The sequence below is a fragment of the Magallana gigas genome, chromosome 4 (assembly GCF_963853765.1).
Source record: "Magallana gigas chromosome 4, xbMagGiga1.1, whole genome shotgun sequence".
Lineage (NCBI taxonomy): Eukaryota > Metazoa > Mollusca > Bivalvia > Ostreida > Ostreidae > Magallana > Magallana gigas.
The window spans coordinates 32,416,829-32,438,439 of NC_088856.1; the positions used below are offsets into that span (position 1 = coordinate 32,416,829).

General features: G+C 35.3%; 2 protein-coding genes across 3 annotated transcripts; one reads left to right on the plus strand and one right to left on the minus strand.

Annotated features, from left to right (window-relative positions):
• Positions 1-2,610: 2,610 nt before the first annotated feature.
• Positions 2,611-20,369, plus strand: LOC105342537 (synapsin). Of its 2 annotated transcripts, none has more exons than XM_066082126.1 (13): positions 2,611-2,763; positions 4,639-4,972; positions 5,431-5,488; positions 5,608-5,699; positions 5,962-6,112; positions 6,535-6,624; positions 15,283-15,345; positions 15,884-16,026; positions 16,576-16,650; positions 17,195-17,297; positions 17,879-18,003; positions 18,353-18,544; positions 18,818-20,369. In XM_066082126.1, the coding sequence occupies exons 2-13, from the start codon at positions 4,740-4,742 to the stop codon at positions 18,945-18,947; spliced, it is 1,455 nt and encodes a 484-aa protein (XP_065938198.1). In that variant the 5' UTR covers positions 2,611-2,763; positions 4,639-4,739; the 3' UTR covers positions 18,948-20,369. The 2 variants fall into 2 exon arrangements, with proteins under 2 accessions (XP_065938198.1, XP_065938199.1); XM_066082127.1 differs by lacking the exon at positions 2,611-2,763 and adding an exon at positions 2,903-3,078.
• Positions 8,174-14,686, minus strand: LOC105342536 (metalloproteinase inhibitor 4). The gene is made up of 7 exons (XM_011449512.4): positions 14,474-14,686; positions 13,276-13,334; positions 11,795-11,907; positions 10,910-11,052; positions 10,697-10,808; positions 10,312-10,436; positions 8,174-9,455 (listed from the first exon to the last, which is right to left on the minus strand). Exons 3-7 carry the CDS (start codon positions 11,901-11,903, stop codon positions 9,135-9,137), a joined length of 810 nt encoding a protein of 269 aa, XP_011447814.3. The 5' UTR covers positions 11,904-11,907; positions 13,276-13,334; positions 14,474-14,686; the 3' UTR covers positions 8,174-9,134.
• Positions 20,370-21,611: the final 1,242 nt, after the last annotated feature.

The following is a 21,611-nucleotide window of genomic DNA, read 5'->3' on the forward strand; positions in this document are numbered from 1 at the left end:
CAAAACTATCGCGATATTTTTACGAAGAAAATGATGATTTTTTTTTTTTCTATTTTCATTTGAAAATAGTTTTTTTTTTTTTTTCTGTAGAGGAATTTGATAATTTAAAATCACTGCAATAATAAGAGTGAAACACCAGCCAACAACTTAATCTGTACGCGCAATCTTCAGAAATTATCATGATTAATGAATATAATCATTTGGATGGAACATGAAGTCGTTTTTTGTTTCAAAATTTTTGCATTTTAGTCAAGAGAATCGAACGCGTAAAACTTAAAAGAAAAGTGTTTTTATTCACACACTCGTTCAATCAAATTGCTGAATTCAATATAATTATATGCATGTCTTTATTGTATTTTTGTGTATTTACATGTATATGACGTCCCTTTTATGGAAATCCACAACGAAAAGCATGCAAAACACAAAAGATCCTTTACAAAGTTTTTTAATCTATTCATTAGCGTTAAAGTTTAAGATGGCTGATTCATTAAGCGTACAATGCCGCCCTCACATCCCCACCCCGACACTGATCGATGATGCACGCGAACTGATGGTCTTCTGTTGTAACACAAAGTGTATATGAATCGTTTCATTCTGTGTGATTGGGTCCGGACGAATCTAAAAGAATTGATTAACAATTAGCTCACAGATTAGACGAGCAGACCAGTGAGAGAGATGGTTCTTTTAATGCCCCCGCCATCGCGTGACCTAGTTCATTAGGTGTTTTTGTCGTCTGTCCCCGCGTCCCTTGACGGACGGCCGACACAAAAAGCGACAGGAGTTTATGTTCAATTTATTTCTACTTAGCTGAAACGATTGATTGGTAGTGTCTGAGATGGAATAACGCAAATATTTAACCCGATTCAGAGGGATATGATGCACAAATGGGGATTTGGCTTTTGGGAATCCACGAGGGTTTTTTTTTTCGAGGGGGGGGGGGCGAATATTCTTATATAATTTTACATGTTCTTGGTGTAGGTTGGATTACAGTTACATTGTAAAAATTCTTCGGACTTGAATCGAATTATTTAAGATTCAAGTCACACTGGAAACATTAATATCGAATTTATTGGGATTTTTCTCTCATGAGCACGGAATACAAACTAGAAGTACTAGTATTTGGATTAAGATCAGAGTATCACTTCTTAATTATATCCCAATTCATCGTAAATACAAAAAAAAACCCCATAATTATTGATTTCACATGCACCGTGTTTGCATTAGTAGTTCAATATTTTCAAAATGAAGTATCATCCTGATGTTGTCTTTTCTGGCAAATGCGAAAGCACTTGCAGGAGACAGCTGACATGTTGACCGATGAGAGGAAGGCAAGCTGCAGCAAAACAAACAGAACAAAAGAACAGCCAGCAAATTTACAGTCATTTTGGAAGGTTTAGAATATAAAATTTTGTTTACAGGGACATATACACGATATGAACTCAAGATTTATAAATTTTATTTTTCATTTTTAAAGTCTAGAGTGGCATTTTTATGTTTCATCAAAATTTGAAAGCCAAATAATGTGTTTTCGGAGTTTAAAATTCTTTGTTTACGTAAATTAAGCTCGAGTCTTGTTATTAATTATATATACATGTACGTTACATTGGTACATAAGTTTCATTCAAAGCTTCCTTTCTTTGTTGCCATTATTATTTATAAACACATTTAATCATTAAATCAGTTTATTATGTTCTTCACTTTATTAAAATTATGATAATTTCTTTACAGCGAGAACATTATAACAAGACTCGAGCATTGTTTACATAACAATGAATTCTGACCTCTGTATCTCGCTTGTAACTTAAATCTAGTGTCCAAAATTTGGTCACGCAATCAAAATTTCCTACGAAAACCAATTTTTACATTAAAAAAAATGAAACAATGAAATGTTTTGCTCTCAAATCGTCTAAGCCCCTCTACGCGTTGTCGACAGAATTGTGTTTAAATTTCAGGATTGATAAAGCATCAGCAGCATTCCAAAAAAATGGAACACTTGGAACTTTACAAAGATTTCGCAAAACATGTAGCAATTGGAACTCTAGAAAAACAAAACAATATACAAACGTAACATTGGGAACTCTAGAAAGAAATCACCAAAATATACCGATGAAACACAACGAGATGAGTACCACCCGGAAAGAGAAGGACTGTAAGGCCAAAGCTAGAGTACCCGGAGGAGGACAAAGACAACTACCACAGGGACAGCATCAACATCACAGCCAGCGACAGGGAATAAACCAAACCTTGCTACCGCCTTCACCGTGAATTGACTGATTGTTAGAAACACCTCTTGCCAGATTATAACGGCTTCACACAACAATGGTATGAATACCATTACACATATCTGAATATCTGGAACATTATAAGAAATCTCTCTCTCTCTCTCTCTCTCTCTCTCTCTCTCTCTCTCTCTCTCTCTCTCTCTCTCTATCTCTCTCTCTCTCTCTCTCTGTGCAGCTCGTTCAGCAGTACAATAGTTTTAAAAATTAAGAATTCCAATTCCTCAAAATTGTATGTAGGAAATGGCCCCGTTCGTCCTCCCCCCCCCCCCCCCGCCCGACTGCGGGGCGGTAATGGACCGCGAACCCAAAATCGTGAAGCAACTCTTTCATGGAAACTTTTCATATATACCTACTCATCTGTAACATTATCATAAATATCCTGGATCAATTTTACTCTGTATCATGGGAATGCTATTGATTTTCCATCCAACCAGTGCCAGCACGCTGTAGAATGGACTACTACACTACAAGACTCAGATCGGTAAGATTATTTATCTTCATTTCTTAGTGAAAGAAAAAAAATTGAATCATTTTGTTATATTGTTTTAATGACGGGCTTTAAGCAATTTGAAGGATTGCTTTCCCAGTAGGACTTTTCTCTCGATTTTTTCATTAAAACTGGACTAAGATGTCGGCAGAATGGAACTCTCCCGTGCAATAAAATTAGATCAATACTAGCGCCACGGAATCTCCCAGTAAAGTGATGTTGAAACTGGAGTTATTAATATTACGGAACGTTTAGAAAATTAGCGATCATTTACAGATAAACGTACTCTCTGAGATGATTACTTGAGAAGTGAGTAGTTGTTAAGAATGGACGCATTTCTAACCTCGTGTGCTTATGTCTGAATAATTTATCATCGTAATGTCATAACAGCAATAAACTTGATCAGATTCTGTGTACTACTAGCATCATTTGGTACTAGCAGTGGATGCATAGCTATATGTACATGCTTGTCTGGCCCTGTCCTCTCTAGAGAATTCCCTAACTTTCAATCGAACTATTATAAATTCGGATTCGATGTAGACAAACTCTGTATGTAGTTTGTAGTCACTGTTAATTTTTTTTACACCCACATGTATATGGGAAAACTCAAAGCAGTCTATTCTTAAAAGGGCTAGGGGGAAATGCACGCAAACCAAACCAATTCAATATAGCTGCAAGGAATCTGATAGAGACTGTGGCAGAGCCAAGTTATGAAGCCCGTTATTTACATGATCCATACTCGGAGAATACCGAGTCTTTGATCGTATCGACGCGCAGTTGTTAAAGTGTACTGCAATGTGTCTTGCTTGTTTGCTGTTTAAAGATTGATTAATCTGTTACAGGAAAAAAAATCCATATTCTACCATTTTTGCTTCTGTTCTTATGAAGAAATGGAGTCATGAATAGAGACTCTCTCTCTCTCTCTCTCTCTCTCTCTCTCTCTCTCTCTCTCTCTCTCTCTCTACGATAAAAGACAATTTTTATTAAGACCCACAATAAATCCCTTTAAACATGTTTGTTTAAAAATAAAGCCAATAATATGATTCCAGAATACATGGTCTTTGACTTCCAGATTAATCGACCAAAAGCCCAAGACCGATTCTTTAAGCTTCTTAATAAGCTATCATCTTGTTTAATGAAGCACGCGTTTCATACGTGATTGATAACTAATCGCATCAACTTGTCATTTCATTCAATATATGAAAATTACCTTTTATTTTAGAATTACAAATTACGCTACATAACAAATATAATGGAGATGGGGGCCTTTCACCGCCTTCTACCTCTTTTAATTAAAGCAATATGAGCTGTATTGTATTTCTTAGAATTTTATTTTGGTGCAAAAACCAGCTATTGTGCTTAGTCTGCATGTAACGTTTTATTTAATTTAAAAATATTGTTTATTTTTGTCAGAAGTAAGATTTCTCTTCTAAGGAATATATAGCAGTTCAATTTCTGTACCGGACGACAATAATTCAATTTTGCTTCAATTAAGGCTTCTTAACGACTTTTCCCACTAAAATAAGGCGAACAGAAATTAAAAAAACCATGATATCTTTTGTCATTATAGTAGAAAATAACTTTTCGTAAAAAATAAATTCAGCATGAAAATTGCAGCTCATATTGCTTTAAAATAATTGAAACGTTTTAGAAAAGACAAATTCATGCTTGTAATGAAGTAATGCATGTAATTTGAATGGGGGAAATCAAATGTTAAGCATAATTGTGAACGATTCCTTGAAATATCTTTGTCATGCACTGTCCTGAACTGATCTTTTGGGACTGCTGCTTTCATCTAGTGCTGAATGCTGTTTGTCACAGTACTCAATAACGCAATGGTTAATTGATTAAGACGTTGTTCTTCTTCAGCCGCTGAATCAAGCAGGGACCATAAAGAAGAGATCGGTACCAATGTTTTAGTCTAAAGAGGGTCAACATCCACCGCAGAAACGGAGTTTATACAAACCACGATGAACTTCTTAAGAAGACGGTTTAGTTCCGGGGACCTCCAGGGGGAACTGAAAGACCGCGACGAAAATATCAACGTTCTGAACTTCAAGAAGGGCCCCTCCCCCAGTGCCCCCAGCTCGCCCTCCCGGTCTACCAGCGTGTCAGGAATGACCCACCCTGGCGCCAATAAACCCCCCTACAACAAGGACCGATGTAAGATCCTCCTGGTGGTGGACGATCAGCATACGGACTGGTGAGTAGCACCATAGCGATGGCTCATTTACCGGAAGTATTGATGATGTAATAGATATCAAGAGTGGGGGTTTTAAGGAACACTGAAAGAAATGTTTGCAAAACATGATTAGACAATCGGAAATACCAAGGAAAAAGTGCATGTCGGATCGATTTGTCAAAGACTGTTGTTTGTGTTCAAGAGCGCATCAAGCAAGTTTGGTGGGTGTGCAATAGAGTACGTTATCATTAGGCTATGTCTATGATGTTCTCGGTTTGTAGTTGATAGCCAATCATATGATACAATGATACTCTTTTTCTTTTCTGTTTTTAACTAGTATTTCTTCTTACTAAAATGTAAGAAAAAAGACATGTCGTGTTAAATGATGGACGCAAACGATCAAATGTAATAACTAGTATTTAAATTTTGTGACTAGAATGATTTTGTCATTGCAAGTCATTGTAATTGAAATATTGTAGGTCCAAGTATTTTGTTGGAAAGAAGATATTTGGTGACTGGGATGTTAGGGTAGAACAGGTAATATCTGAAAAAAATCAGACATACATAGTCCATGTTCTAGGATCTTTTTATAACAATAAAATTCTTCCAAACTCATTGTGTCCATTTCTCTGATTCATAGACTGTTTTGGTTGCAGGCAGAATTCAGTGAAATCAATTTAGCGTCTTATTCTGACACGGGAACAATGGTTGACATCAAAGTCACGAGGAACGGAACCAGAGTTGTTAGGTATGGTCACAAAAAACTATTGATTTTTGTATGTAAGAATTTTTATGAAGGGTGGTAGTTTGCCAGAGAAAATGTTATATTTTAATAAGAGTTTGGTGTACATTGTATTGAAAATCTCATGAAGATTGCATAATTTAACAAATAAATGATCAAACCAATGGCTAATAATAAATAAACGTCTGCTGGTCAAGTTTTGTGTGACGTACTTTCTGTATCGTCTGCTCAGTTCTGTGTGACGTATGAACTGTTTCGTCTGCTTTAGGTCCTTCAAGCCGGACTTCCTGTTGATCCGACAGAGCGTGAAAGATGCCTGTGAGGACTGGAAGAATATTCTGTTAGGATTCCAGTATGGCGGAATCCCTAGCATCAACTCCTTACACTCACTGTACAACTTCCAAGACCGGCCATGGGTGGTAAGCCTTAATGTCATGCTTTCTGAATAACGATTGTGTCTGTCATCGGTACCAGTGTCACGTGACTTCCGCTTTTTTTATTCCTGTAAAATTTCATTTTCAGTAAAATTGATTATATCCCCATCGTATCAAATGTCATTACTTTTTTAAAAAGCAAATCAAACTCAAACGTGCACAGTTTTGTCGATGATAAACAAGCTGCAATATTTAATAATTGACAAGTTGCAATAATCTATAGTTGTACTCAACTAACTGAATAATTAACGAGGACATTTTTGTTTACTGAGAAATGGTGATTCATTAGCTCGCAATAATCAACTAATGCCTGGAATTAATGCATACTAGTAATTATAGTTTGCATTACACATTTTCAGTCTTGATGTCTCATTCCTTACAGAATGTATTGTTTTATTTTTGTATAGTTTGCCCAGTTGATTCGAATTCAGAAGAAGCTCGGGAAAGAGAACTTTCCTCTGGTAGAGCAAGCCTACTACCCCAATCACCGAGAAATGGTCAGTAACTTTAAATATAGAATACTTTACATATATCATCAAATTCTATTGGGCGTGCTTTTTCCAGTCGCGTCACATTCCATTTAGACAGCTACACTGAGTATAAACAATACCTGCCCCTGATGGTTTATTTCCAATTTGCCAACATTCTGAAATTATCAATTCCCACCTGGCCAACATTTTGAATTTTACACCTTAGTGGTCAGCAGGCTATGGTCTGCTTTCACATGTAAATATATTTGTGAAAAAGTACCTTAGAATGGCTTTAATTAGAACAAAATAATTGATGTAAATATCAGAGGTATACGTCAGAGTCAAACAGGAAAAAGATAGTTAATTAGAAGTATAAACTATTTTATATTTATTTATCATAATTTCATGTTAAATACTGAAATCTGATTGGTTTAGACGCAGTTCATAATCCGTTCTTTTACCCTCAGCGTTAGCAACACACTTCGCGACGGTAACGCAACGAATTGTTACATGCGCGTTCAATGATGCGCGTATGGTTCGCCGTAGAATTGACGTCAGCTGTGAAGTTTTCTTTAAAATTAAAACATTTGGTATGATAGAATAACTAGTGCCTGTTTGGTTGGGTAACAGTTGTCTTGAAATTGACACCCTCGAAAACCATTGTCAACCTTCGCTTTTCTTCAGTGTAACACTTTGGTATAAAGGATCAGATCAGGGAATCAACTAAGGTGAACAGGCAACATCGAAAAGAATTTGAAATACATAATTCTCTTATGATTTGACACTAGTTCAGAAAAACTCGATGGCATTTGGTCTATTACAGTATTTTATGTTAAGATATTTTCCCCTATATCTTCTAATGCTGAACATTCTAAAATATTATGAAACTCACCACTTATAAGGTCTGTGTGAAACAGTAAACATTAGTATAGTCTCTCGTTTAGAAGTGTGTTATACCATATGCCTTTCTCTACAGGGAGACGATATGGTTTGATGCAAGAAATTTTATTTAGGATTTTCTCAGTTTTCTGGTAAAATATCATAATACAAAATCACAAACATTGAAAAAAATTATAAGATCCTTATTGTTTTGATTTGATTCTTGATATCTTTGAACAAACAATCCATATAACAATTAAAATCTCAACATTTTTATCAAGTTTTAATTTTTTTCCGTTTAATTAACTTAATATTGCGTAGATTCAAAATTCGATATTACCATAAAGCACAACAAAAACGAAGAAAGGAATTAAAATAGGATTTATGGCTATACTAGTAATTTTTATGTACCTGTAATTGAATTATAAAATAATAAATGTCTTCACTTAATTATGGTTTCTCTAAACCTCAATTCTCCTTCGTGGAACGAAACCATTGTATTTGGTATCCATTTACTAGTCTGGCAGTTATATTTACACGAGCTCAATACGTTTTTCAGCAGTTAATCTAGACCGTCATTCAGAATTCGCTATTCTTACAATAGATGTGTTGGCTTTTTATTATCTGTGTGTCTTTCTTAACGGTTGTCAAGGTTACTGCTTGTATTGTTTTTCAAATAACGAAAACGACCACTTAGTTTTTTTTTTTAATGGGAACCTTTTTATTAAAATATTTGCCTCTGTACACGGTAGATGAATGAACTGTGTAAAAAACAAAAAACCATAAAAAAAAATCATGAGGATACATGTACAATGCATTAAATGAAAAAGCAACTGTATGTACATGATCTGTGACTGATCAGAGATTGATCAGACCCTTCCTGGTGAAATATACTAAATGTAACTATATGTATCTTATACATGTAAATTTACTAGAACAATGGAAAAGACTTCGAGTTTCAATGATATTACAATTCAGTTAGGTTGGTATTTATCGGTATCAGTCAAAAGACACATACATAACACATCTTACAACGGGTCAATATGTCTGGATTAGAGAACAACTCACGTGTTGTTAAATCACACTTAACAATAAATGTACACAAAAACAAACAAACAAAAAATTCGAATAAAAATTTAAACGAGGCGTGGTTTTATATTGCAGATAACCGTCGTCGATATTGTTTAAGAACTAATCTTTTCACGAAAATTTGTTGTAAAAAAAACCCACTCAAAGTTCCAGGAGCACAAAATGAATATGAAAAATTCACGTTAAAAAGGAGGAAATATTGAAAAAGAAATATTGTTAAAACTGATCAAATATTTATCTCAAATATGAAAGAAAAACATTATTTTTGAAAAATTCAATTTAAAATTTCTTTTTTAGGCGCAATAAGGTTTGTACATGTAACGTGATGGTTACAAATAGATTAGAACAATACGATATGATAATTAGTGACGAATCAATTGTCAAGTTGAATGTCATAATTCCATCAACCACATAATCAAGATACATTGACACATATTTCCTGTATCTTAATTACATGTAAATAATTATCAAAATGTATTATAAATACCATTAAAAAATAGAGTCAAATCAAAGTAATAATGAAGTAGTTTGTTATTTTTCATTAAGAATCACTCTTGTCGTCCAAGAAATCACCGTTTGATGTCAGCGTATCTTTCGGGTAGATAGACGTCATCCCTGGGCGAGGAGCGCCAGCTCTCGTACTCCCCGGGCCTGTGGGGAGCGTCCCCAGGAATCTCATAAATCTCGCGTACCCCACTTCCGGGCATTTGTTGGTTATGGGTCTCTAGACACTTTCTGAGTTGTCGGTTCTTCTTCCACTGGCATGTTCCCCGGGAGTTGATCATACAGAAGCCGTGTTCTTGCAGGCAGTCGGAGCCGTAGAACTGGGGGACCCACTCACACTCCCGGGGGCCTGGGCCTCGACAGTAACTGCCCTGACACCAAGAAATCTAGCAGAAAGAAAACAACGATTATTGCCCTGACACCAAGACATCTAACAAAATGAAAACAACTATAATTGCCCTGGCATCAAGACATCTAACAAAATGAAAACAACGATTATTGCCCTGGCACCAAGACATCTAACAAAATGAAAACAACGATTATTGCCCTGGCACCAAAACATCTAAAAAGAAAGAAGGAAATCAACGATCACTGCCCAGGCACCAAGACATCTAACAAAAAAAAACCCACAACGATTATTGCCCTGACCCCAAGACATCTAACAAAAAGAAAACAACGATTAATGCCCTGGCACCAAGACATCTAACAAAATGAAAACAACTATAATTGCCCTGGCATCAAGACATCTAAAAAAAAAAGAAGGAAATCAACGATCACTGCCCAGGCACCAAGACATCTAACAAAAAAAACCACAACGATTATTGCCCAAACACCAAGAAATCTAGCAGAAAAAAACAACTGTTACTGCTTTGACACTTAAATGTCATGAAGAAAGAAATATACACCAATTTTTTGAAAGCAATTCAATATGATTTATCAGTGACTAAAAGTAACTGACAATTAAGAACTTTGGCAATGCGAAACCTTTCAGAAACTGACGATTTTGTTTTTTCAACTTTTCATAATTTTGTGACTTGCACAGTAATAAAGATGTTTTTTTCGAGGACAGCTTCATGCAGATTATGACTAAATACTTTGGTGAATTTCTACACTCTCAAACCATTAACACTCGATGCAATTTGATACAATTGAATACGAATATGACAATCAAAACTCAAACCTATAGGGGCCCACTCATCCCTTTTCTGTACACAATTACTGGTATTCCCGTTTCTCACTCACCGAACATTTACAATTCCTTCTGTAGTGGAATTTGATGCCCTTTAGCTGGTGGCGATTCAGTGTCTTGAAGGTCTGAACCCAGTCACACATACTTGACCATATTTCTCCCTGCCTCTGTATTCTTGCTGCAACATTAAAAAAAAGAGATTGTTCAATTCAAGTTGCTCTGCTGAAACACTTTCACCAAGGACGTCAACTGCAATAATTAAATTGGTTTTGACACCTTCTCCTAGAACTTCCCTTTTTCGCAATTGTCATGAATCTTCACCTAATAAAGTTGGTATTTTTCTCCTTTGTCTAATTAAATCGATGCAGTAGCTGTATATGACGATATTGCATGCAAACGAATACCGATGGCGTGTTGTTTATGGGGTCGTAACCTTACCTGACAGTATGTACGTCTTCCCTTTGTTAAGGTGTAGACCACAAGCCGCACCCGATGCCGAGGTGTGGATATACTTCACTCTCTTACCCTTGCCTCCCAACAATTCCTCACCCTGAGGGAAAATTAAGCGCATTACTGAGTTAACTCTGTTAGAAAGACAATGATACAAATGTACTTGTAAGGGTTGACAAGTTCTCCACACAAAGGAGGTACCTTGAAGAACCTGTGTATTCTGACTTTGTACTTCCTCTCTACGGGCATCATTTCGTAAGGATTCTCTGGGTCCCGTGTGTTGGGGGCCTTTATAATGCTGTTCTGGTAAATCTCTTCGCTGCCTTTAACTGTAGCCACCAAAACTACAAGAAGAGTACCCTATGTTTTTTCTTTAAAAATGATTACAATATTGGTATTCACTACATAAACCTTTATCGAATAGATATCTCTAGTACATGTATCTTATACTAAGCTTCGGCCAAAAAATAGAAAAAATCCTATTTTTATTGAAAATGGAAAGGGTTGGTAAGCAGGGTAAGCAATTTGTTTTACTGAATAGTCTAACATCTTCAACATAGTTTTCCAAATTGGCCTCTCTCGTACCTTTAGCAAATTCTTTCAAGTAAAAAAGACAAAGATGAGATTAACTCCCTAAATGATGATTGTAGGAAAAACATCGATATCGAGCTCGGCATAAATAAATTTAATGTCGATTTGGGATTCGGAGACAGACTAATCGTTAGATTATTTTAGTAATGATGCTACAATCGTCACGCAAACAAATGATATACAATATCAACTATTTCGCTTCAATGATATAGGCCTACTACAGAAGTTGAGTATTTATATAAATGATACAATTATGATTCTAACACATTGCCCAGGTGGTCGTGCAATCCCGCACAGGCCTGTTATACAATGTATACTACTGTTCATTCACCCATCAAAACAAAATAGGATATATTAACATTGTGAATTAAGAGATTAATATAATAATCGTACGGACTAAGCCAATTTTCATCAAAATTTACATGAGGGTGAAAATGTTTTGGCGGGAAGTAATAATAAATTCGCTAATCCCGAATTAGTCAAGACTGTACTTACCGATTTGGGCCCTACAGAACTGGTCCTGGACGTGCGTGGGGAAACACGTGCATGACCACACCTCTGTCACCACGGCCCATAGTAAAACAAGCGCGGACAGCAGCATCATATTGCTGAAATCACAACAACGTCAAATGGATCATTCCAGATTATCCCACTACACCGGCGCTATGTCTGATGAAGGTTTTGTTATGAGCGATTACGTTAAGCAAAGTTTACAAATTCCCAAGAATTAACCAAGAATGTGTATAGACAATTAGAGTGGATCTCTAAAAATAGGCAACTGTTTATTTGATGTCGGAAAAAAAGAAAATATGTAATTGTGTTTTTGGAAGGAGGTTGATTTTTTCCCCCAGTTTTTATTCTATTAATAAAACTATGTACTCTACAACGTGGATCTAAGTCTTAAAATAGCAGGTGGAGTTATTCTGGAAATGATATTATAAAATTCTTAGATTTTTTTATTTTTTTTTTTTGGGGGGGGGGGGGCGTTGGGGGTGGGGGGGGGGAGTGTGTGTGGGGGGGGGGGGGGGATTGCGTGGTTGTATTCACTGTATGTACTCTATTGGTTCCAAATTAAGAAATAAACCAAACATTTAATCAACTGAACTATCATTCAATACCAATATCGATTCCGCGGCGATTCAATGCACTCAACGGAGGGGAAAAGGATCATTGGACGCAGTTCTAGATCTAATGTCGCGATGGATTAGTGTTCGACCGGCTTGTTTTGTTGTAAACAAGCACAGGTTCTTTGGGTGTTTAATGAATGACTTGTTCGATGGCACCGGTATCTGGCGGTATGATGTCATCATCTTTGTACGGCGTACAATAGACAGGAGTCGGTTATCTTGTCGGTGAAGAATCTGATCCCCCCGACAGTTATCTCGGCATTGTCGTGGTTTTATTCAGATTCCATCCAGATATATTCATAAACAGAAGCATTTTAAGTGCATTTTTCGCCATAGTATTATCTGGTTTTTATGTACACGTGTGTCGTAGATAGCCGTTATTACAACATTATAACAAGAAAGCTTTTAATGAATATAAGCGATATGTAACTTTCTACTCCTACATTTTATTTAAAAAAATAAATTACAGCATAGCAGGCTACTTCTCTCGAAAAAATAAACTTCATACTGAAACCAAAGATAATTTTTTTAAATACAAAAATTTGACAATAGCAAGGCAAAACTTTCTTTTGTTTTAATATAATTACCATAAAATAAGGGATGATTTAACTCTCAGCAGGACAGAAAAATAAACCAAAATATCTTCAAATTTCGAAAAAAATTATTTTCTTACATGTAAAAACTTTTGCTCATTATCATATATGATCACACTTCTTTTGAATTTTACGAAACAACGGAATAGGCAATAATCTAAGCAAAATTGAAAAAAAATGGTTTTGTATAGCAATATTATTTTTTCTTAAAAAAAGAAAATCAAATTCCAAAGAACATTAAAATTTTATGTCTTACCTCAGGGTCAGATGGCAGATTATCTGTCACACATTGCATAGGATAGGTCGAAATGGAGACTAAAACAGATTGCAAAAACGATATGAAGCCGCATTGTTCCAATATCAAGAATTCCCCTGTAATTGTTTCAAGACCTTGTTGGGTTTAAATTTTGTTAATATGCACGACTAAAAAGAAACATAACGTAATAAATTGGAGTTATTTATAGGTTAATAAGAACTACACTGTTCGAGGGGTCGGGTATATACAATAACCGTGCATGGTGCTTACAAGAGCGATTGGTGATTGGTGGCCAAATCTCGTTCAGGGTGACTTCCCAATCTGGAGTTTTGATAATCTAACAGAATGAGACAATATTAAGGAAGAACAACAGCGAAGAGACTCTGGCATTCCTTACAATAGGCTGATATTTGTCCTCATTTGAAAATTAGTTGTCCTCATTTTGAAAATCTTATACTAGTGTCCTTTCACAAATTCATTTAAAAATTAAATTTGTTGTTATGACTATTTAGTCATAACAACAAATAGTCATAACAACAAATTTAATTTTTAAATGAATTTGTGAAAGGACACTAGTACTAAATTGAACCTTCAATGTAAAAGTGTTATTCAATGTACTTTATAAAAGACAACCCCCTTCCCCCTTCCCAGTATAATGTACGTGCTTACTTATATAATGATCACTGATAAAGATGAATCAAATAAAAGATCTGACAGGTATTTTCGCAAAAGAATGGCACCTTATGTATTTGTTTTGAAAGAGTGAGCATTTTTAAAACCACGCTAAAGAATGTTATGCATACATCAAGAACTTGTTAACACACAAATAACCAATTTGTCAGCACCAAATACATATTGCAGTAATGTCTAATGTAAGAAAGTCTTAACCTACAGCGGAGTTAGAAAAGCATACACATGCAGACAATAATCGATGCGTTAAAGACTCCAAAACGATTTGAAATAATTCCAGCAATAGATTGATTGAATGCAGATCCATTTCCTGTCGGCGGGTCGGTATGGATCTGAATGTACTTAGAACACAAGGATAACACAAGATTTGACCTTCACTTGAGCGTAATTAAGGTACCCAAAGTATGATTGTTAGAAAATGTTTCCTCCTATGAAACCATCGCGGGAATTCAGCCGTAAAGAAACGACAATAAATAACAAGATAGAACCAATTATCGCAATAACTCACCCCTAATGAACAAAAAAAATCCAATCAAATCGAAGAGAGTTTTCGCCGAACCGGTATATTCCTAATCAAAATTTGCCAATGGCTGAATTCATACCATCCTTAATCACAGATTTCATGAAGAGTATCAAAATCATTGGAATTCTTTTTATGTGTAATCATTAGCTCATTGAATGACTTCTATCGGGTTTCCTGGTTTAAGGGTAACGATTCTTTGTGAACATGGCTGCGAAATGTGTTGAAAGAAATATTGATGTTATCAAAAAATCTACACCCATGTCCACAAAGGCCCATAATAAAGCCCATTGTGCTTAAACATGTGCAGGGCCGGAGATGGGGAGTTTTCTCCCTATTAGGTTGCTGTTCCATGTGTTCGGGAGAAGATCCGTTTCATAACATTAACAAATAGGATTTTTAACACGGGGAATATATTTATATGTGAATGAGTTCATCGAAATACCATGTATTTGAAGAGATCAACCTTTAGGAGTATTTGTATTCTCCGTGGATGGCCTACATGAAAAAATGTTTTATTTTCGAAACGCGAGAAACATTGACTTTTTCAAAAGATATCAAATTTCGTTCGTTAAACCGTGTAAAAAACTCATTTGAAGTTAAATTACATCATACCTTGATCAGATTATTTTTAATTCTTAAATTGCTCTTTGAAATGAAAACTTTCCCAACTTTGGTAAAAGAAATATTACCATTTCCCTTGCTATTTACGCATTACCTAGGGTGTAGTGCGTCCCTGATTAATTCGGGTTTAAATGTCCATTATTATAAAATAATTTTCATTTTTTTTGTTTCAGCTTATCACACCTAAATTTCCTGCAGTCGTAAAAATTGGGCATGCACATTCTGGTGTAGGAAAAGTAAGTTGAGTACCAAATCATTTTGCCAATTATTGACTTATCTATGATACTATGTATAGAAAAAAGCCCATGTCATTTCGCCTTCCTATCATATTACAAATCAAAGTTAATTTCCATTTCATTTTCCTTGGGGTTTTTGGTAGTCTTATAAGTGGTCTTCTTTTAAATCTCTTTGATATTCACCAGGTAGGGATTATTTCCTCCCCCAATGTATATGACAAAAATATTCCAATTAATTTGAAGGCAGCATTCTCAAGAACATCTTTTACTTAAATTAATTACGATGTGAACTGTATATACATGTATACTGCATTAGTAGATATCAGCGAAAGATCATCATAAGGAAAGCAGACATTAAATTTACATTAAAGTTCACGTGAAATTGACATGCATCGTTTTCTCACCAAATTCACATGACATGTCTAAATTGATAACATGAAATTAAGTACATTTGACATGAAATTCACAAACACTTCCTGCAAAATGGTTAATTACAAGCACAATAAATGAATTTCATCTGTTGTCACGTGTATTATAGGTCCGAGTTGCGAACCACCACGACTTCCAGGACATAGCGGGGGTGGTGGGCGTGAGTCGATGTTACTCCACCACCGAGCTTTATGTGGATACCCTCTATGACGTCCACATCCAGAAGATTGGAAATAATTACAAGGCGTACATGTAAGTTATAGCCCAATAAAACACCGGTACTACATGTACATTGATTCCAGATCACAACAAGATATATATGTAAGGTCTATCTTTATTGATCTTTTATGGTTCATAAGTAGAGCCGAATGGGCAGTACTAGTACTCTGACTTTATTCAATAAATTAAAGTTGTTTGGTTACATTTTCAAAAGCAAATGACATATAAACAAGATGTTTTGAGCATTGGTATGCTTTTGATAAAGTCGTACACATTGCAAAAAAGCAGAAAGAAACCTCGAATGACGTTCAAATAAAAATGCTGCAAGCGAACTTTAACATCAATGCCGAACATTTTAATTGACAAAACGCCACACCATCTTTGAGTCATGCAGTCAAATTAGAATCTGGCTTTAGATCAAAAACCTACATCATGTGCAGATTTGTGAGAAAGTGCATTTTCTGTTTACCTGGGAATTGTCACTGCAGCCGATGGTTTATAAAAGTCTTGAATCTATCAACCCTAAAAGGTAGCTTAGGGTGTCTTCAGTAAAATCAAATCCTGATTTATTTTTCTTTGAAGGAGGAAGTCAATATCGGGAAATTGGAAGGCGAATACCGGATCTGCTATGCTTGAACAGATTGCGATGAATGAAAGGTAGGCGGCAATGTAGGGCGATAAACTTCAAACGTCGACAAGCAGCCTCACAGGGGCTCGTAAAAATATATATAGATTACATAATGGTGGACAGTTTTAACATACCGGTAGTACACACACTGATTTTGTTAATGGTAAAAATAAAATTGCAATGTTTAATATACCCGTATCTTTTTCATAATTTTGTTATCGAAATTGTGAAATTGAACAACTGTTTGGATTCATTGTACATAAGTAGACTAGAATGATGTTAAACAAGCTTAGTATCAAATTATTTGACTTTAAGTGTAAAGTATTTTGTATTTCAAAATATGTCAACTTATAACACTATATACATTGTAACCAGCTAACATATTGTTACGAGTTGTTTCCTGTAATATTTTCAACCGTATATAACCTCAATTTAGATAGTTTGTTGAACTTTACCTTAGTTTATGGAAGACACGACGAAGATGTCATTTTATTGCAGGGAAGGGGGTTAATTTACGAGAAAAAACGATATATTAAACATTTGGATATAGAATATTTCTGATTTATCTGACAGATTTAAGCTGTGGGTGGACGAGTGCAGTCTGATGTTCGGAGGGCTAGATATGTTAGCTCTGGAGGCCGTGCAAGGAAAGGACGGGAAGGAATACATCACCAGTGTAAGTATCCAAAATAAAATACACCACCAGTGTAAGTATCCAGAATAAAATACATCACCAGTGTAAGTATCCAGAATAAAATACATCACCAGTGTAAGTATCCAGAAAGGAATACACCACCAGTGTAAGTATCCAGAAAGGAATACATCACAAGTGTAAGTATCCAGAATAAAATACATCACAAGTGTAAGTATCCAGAATAAAATACATCACCAGTGTAAGTATCCAGAAAGGAATACATCACCAGTGTAAGTATCCAGAAAGGAATACATCACCACTGTAAGTATCCAGAAAAGAATACATCACTGTAAGTATCCAGACCTCATCAGACGTCCAATGCTCGCCAATCAATTAGCGCGAAATAACTGTGTTCACGACCGTATAATCCCAGAGAAAGTCGCCCGACAGTCGATACTCAATCCCATCGATTACTGGTACATGTTTTAGTCTTTACAAGATCAGACGGATAAGAAACCAGATATACAGGGGATGGTATATTGTAATAGATGCGAGATTAAGAGGACACGGACTGAACGAAATCCCGATGAGATTCCTAATTGTGTTTTTTGTTTCTTCATTAGCTCAACGACTCCTCCATGACTCTTCTGGGAGAGAGCCAAGAGGAGGACAGGCGACATATCGTGGACTTGGTTCTGGCAAAAATGCAGCATTGTTTGAAACCTACTCCGTCTCTCAGAGCTGTTAGGTAAAAGCAAAAGACACAAAAAAAATATTTTTATAATTGTTATTTTACGACATATTTCAAAAGCCCCCTTTAGTGATATTTCTGGTAAGCACGATATTTCTGTTATCGTTTAGAAAACGTTTCCTGTAAATGATTTTATGACAATTTTTTAAACCACTTAAAGTATTTTTTTTTGCTTCTGTTTGCATGTTATATATCTAAATATGACGTTTGTGTTCATAATAGTATATTTTTTTTTTAAGTTTAACATATAAAGCATAGAAAAATAAAAGATACTGCAGAAAATATAGAATCCAAATACTGAAGTACGTACATTTATATTTTCTTTTTTCACCTTATTATGGCACAGCCGAGCCATTAGTACCAGCGGTATTATGCACAATTACATGAACGGAAATAGGGATTCCTCTTCAAGTACCCATAATCCCCCACCTAGACCTTCACCACCACAAACTTCCCAGACTCAGCAACATCAGCAACACCAGACTCACCAGCAACAACAACAGCAACATCATCAGCAACAACAACACAGACAAAACGGGTATATATATTTCAGCATACCAGTATATTCATCAAAATCAAAAATTGGTTTGATTTTTGTCTTCACTGATATTGAAAATACCAGTTGTTTGGCGATTGATTGACATCAGTATACAGTAAATGGGATTTGTCTTCTTTGACCTTGTCTATGTTATTTGGAATCTTTCTTACGATAAACATACACAATATTTATAAAGATTCCACATAACAGAAATGATGGAATGTGAAATATTGCAAAATGTCCAAAATTATCAGCTTCATTGTTTACTTTCAGCCCGGCATCACAAAACCACCCACCCCAGTTTTCTATAGGGGGTGGGTCTGAAAGAACTACTTCCACGGACGAAGAGGATACAATGAAAAACTTACGAAAAACTTTTGCTGGAATATTCGGAGACATGTAGCCCACACATATTGTAGTAGTATTATAGTCGAGCAAGATTGACCTAGAGCAAGCATGTCAATTGGCTCGTTTCGAATAACAGTGACGTCATAAGCAAGCGTCATGAGCACCCAGATTCTAGTCGAGCTCGTATGGCAGTATGCACTGACGGGACGGGATGGATGTACCTCAGTATTCCATTAATTTTTAAGTTAAACTCTAGTGGGTGTATGACACTTCTGTGAATTACACCAAGCCATATTGGTGCATTAAGTGTTCCGAGTTTTGTTATCATAAGTATGTACATAGTGGTTTAGATATTTAGAATGTCTCGCTTAAAATTATCTGGTCATGGCTTCAAAATATAATAGTGGTGATTAGCATAGAAAATATTCTATTCATCTATCCTTGATAATTACTTAGTTCTTATGGCTGTTATTAGAAGTGTTAAGTTTCTGTTATGTTTAGAAACTTTAATGTCATAGTTCTTTGGGTTTGCAACGATCACTACAATTTGAAATTCAAATTGAACGTATGCTTGGATCGGCTTATGTACTGTATTAAGACTTGATTATTGATGGGATTTAAAAACCCATGGTAACGAATGAGAAAAGTGTTGAAGATTCATGCTTAGTTATATGAAAATATTGATATCCTAAGTGTTAAATTCACTAGGCTTCAATTAATTTGTTTCTAACAAGTGAACTTGATGAAAATGTATAGTCAAGTTTTTTGTGAGTTTTCAAACGAGAATAAGTACACTGTTTATATGCATATAAGGGTAGAAAATAACTGCTGTAGATGGTTTTATATGTGCGAATGGTCGTGTAACCTTTTTCAGCCTATTCCTTGAACAAAAGAGCTGTGTTTAAAAGACATGACTGAAGAGAAAATGATATTAAAGATCATAACTAGAATTAGTGGATTTACTCCTAATTGTTTATGGCTAGAATGGTCATGTTTAGAATTTCAAATTGATCTGACGAGTAACGATTCGTTGACCATCCATCCATTCTTCCTAATTAATGCCGTCAATGGTCAAATATAAAAAAATGTCTATCAACCTTACCCTTGCGGCATTTCTTTGATGAATTTTTGGCTGTATAGTTTTGAAGCCCTTATGGAATAGTTTGCATATACATGTAGTCATAAAAATCATAACATTCAGTCTTCAATGTCTTTTTGTTAAGTTAACTTTTTGGCTGCATATCGATTTTTCTTTCTTTCTGGGCACAAATTGTTCTTGAATTTTCTCCGTACGCTTAATTTGCGCAGCCTCACAAGGACTTGGTTCCTGGAAAAACTCGACTCCAATCATTGCCGGGAACTTCAGGGACATCGAGGAAATAAGCGAGTTAATAAACGTCATGGGACCCGTCTAGATAGAAAGCCTTTTTCTCCAAGGCGAGCCAATGAAGAGGCTTCGCACTTATTTGTGATTTCGGATTTTTTTATAAAAAAAAAGAAGAAAAAATGGAGGAACATTTTAACTGCTATGTTTATATATCCATGCAGTGTTTTTTTTTCAGTGACTAAGACTGAATGGTTTACTACAGATGCTGTGATTAAACGTTTCCTTTTCTTTCACCGAAAAGGCTTCAAAACTGAGTTGAACTGTGAGTTGTCAAATTACAAAGTTTTGTTAATCTGTTACTTAGAATTGTTTATAACTGTTATTTGGTTTTGACTGTCATGCATATCATCTGTTTGGGTTGACTTCTTTAATTGTTGATTATTATATTATCATAATACTCTCTTATTATTAAAACTGCAATCTACGTTATATATGTATAGCGGCTAAAGTAGTGGACCTGTCTGTTTCCTTCTGCTGAGTTTATGCATCACCCACTGGTGTGTTCAGAATAACCTTACTTCTAGAGCTGTGTAGTTGACTGTATTCAGGTAGATCGTGTACTGTATAGAGATTTCCATGTGCTCCAAGGCTGTAAGCAATACAGTTGCTGAAACCGTACCCATGTGTTGTTGTTTCTTACATTCTTATATTTTTTTTCTGTTGTCCTAATGTCATGTTGTAAATTTTGAATTTACCGGTGGCAGTAAATGCAAAATTTACAACATGACTGTAAATTTTGTATTTACTGCCAAAATTTACATCATGACACTCGGATTCGGGCTTATGGTACCATTATGAGAAAAAAAGATGCAAATATAGCAGAGAAGTTACATGGATGAAGAAGTATATTGAATTACCTGACCATTTACATGTACAGTGTACTTCAATTATAAGGTGGGAACACACTAGAGTGACCGTTACTGATTTAGCACAGATTTGTTGTACAGACCTTGAATTTTAACTTTGCAGCATTAGCAGACCAGTGTGTAATTTAGAAGGCTATGATCTACCATATGCTTCAAAATATTGTATTTGTTCATGTATTCCTGCGTTTTCATACAGTTTTTTTGTTTACAAAAATACTTATGTTTATATATCAAGACTTGCTCTTATAAAAAAAGACGATGCAAAACATACCAACTAATTTACTTAAAAATTGTTCGAAAAAAAATTAATGACGTTTTTCCAAAATCAAGTCGATTAAAAAAAATGGAATATACATGTTCTAAAAGTTGTAGGTATTGACCCCTATAGACTTTTTAGCTTTCCAGTTAAAGTGCAACAGACCTAAATCTAAAATTCTAAGGTACAAAATAAGCCAGCTAACCAAGA

Coding starts and splice junctions, on each gene's coding strand:
- LOC105342537 (XM_066082126.1), top strand. CDS start 4,740: ATGAACTTCTTAAGAAGACGGTTTAGTTCCGGGGACCTCCAGGGGGAA. Junction 4,973..5,430: donor GACGATCAGCATACGGACTG/GTGAGTAGCACC, acceptor GAAATATTGTAG/GTCCAAGTATTTTGTTGGAA. Junction 5,489..5,607: donor GGGATGTTAGGGTAGAACAG/GTAATATCTGAA, acceptor TTTTGGTTGCAG/GCAGAATTCAGTGAAATCAA.
- LOC105342536 (XM_011449512.4), bottom strand. CDS start 11,903: ATGATGCTGCTGTCCGCGCTTGTTTTACTATGGGCCGTGGTGACAGAG. Junction 10,809..10,909: donor GAATACACAGGTTCTTCAAG/GTACCTCCTTTG, acceptor ATTTTCCCTCAG/GGTGAGGAATTGTTGGGAGG. Junction 10,437..10,696: donor GAAGACGTACATACTGTCAG/GTAAGGTTACGA, acceptor TTAATGTTGCAG/CAAGAATACAGAGGCAGGGA.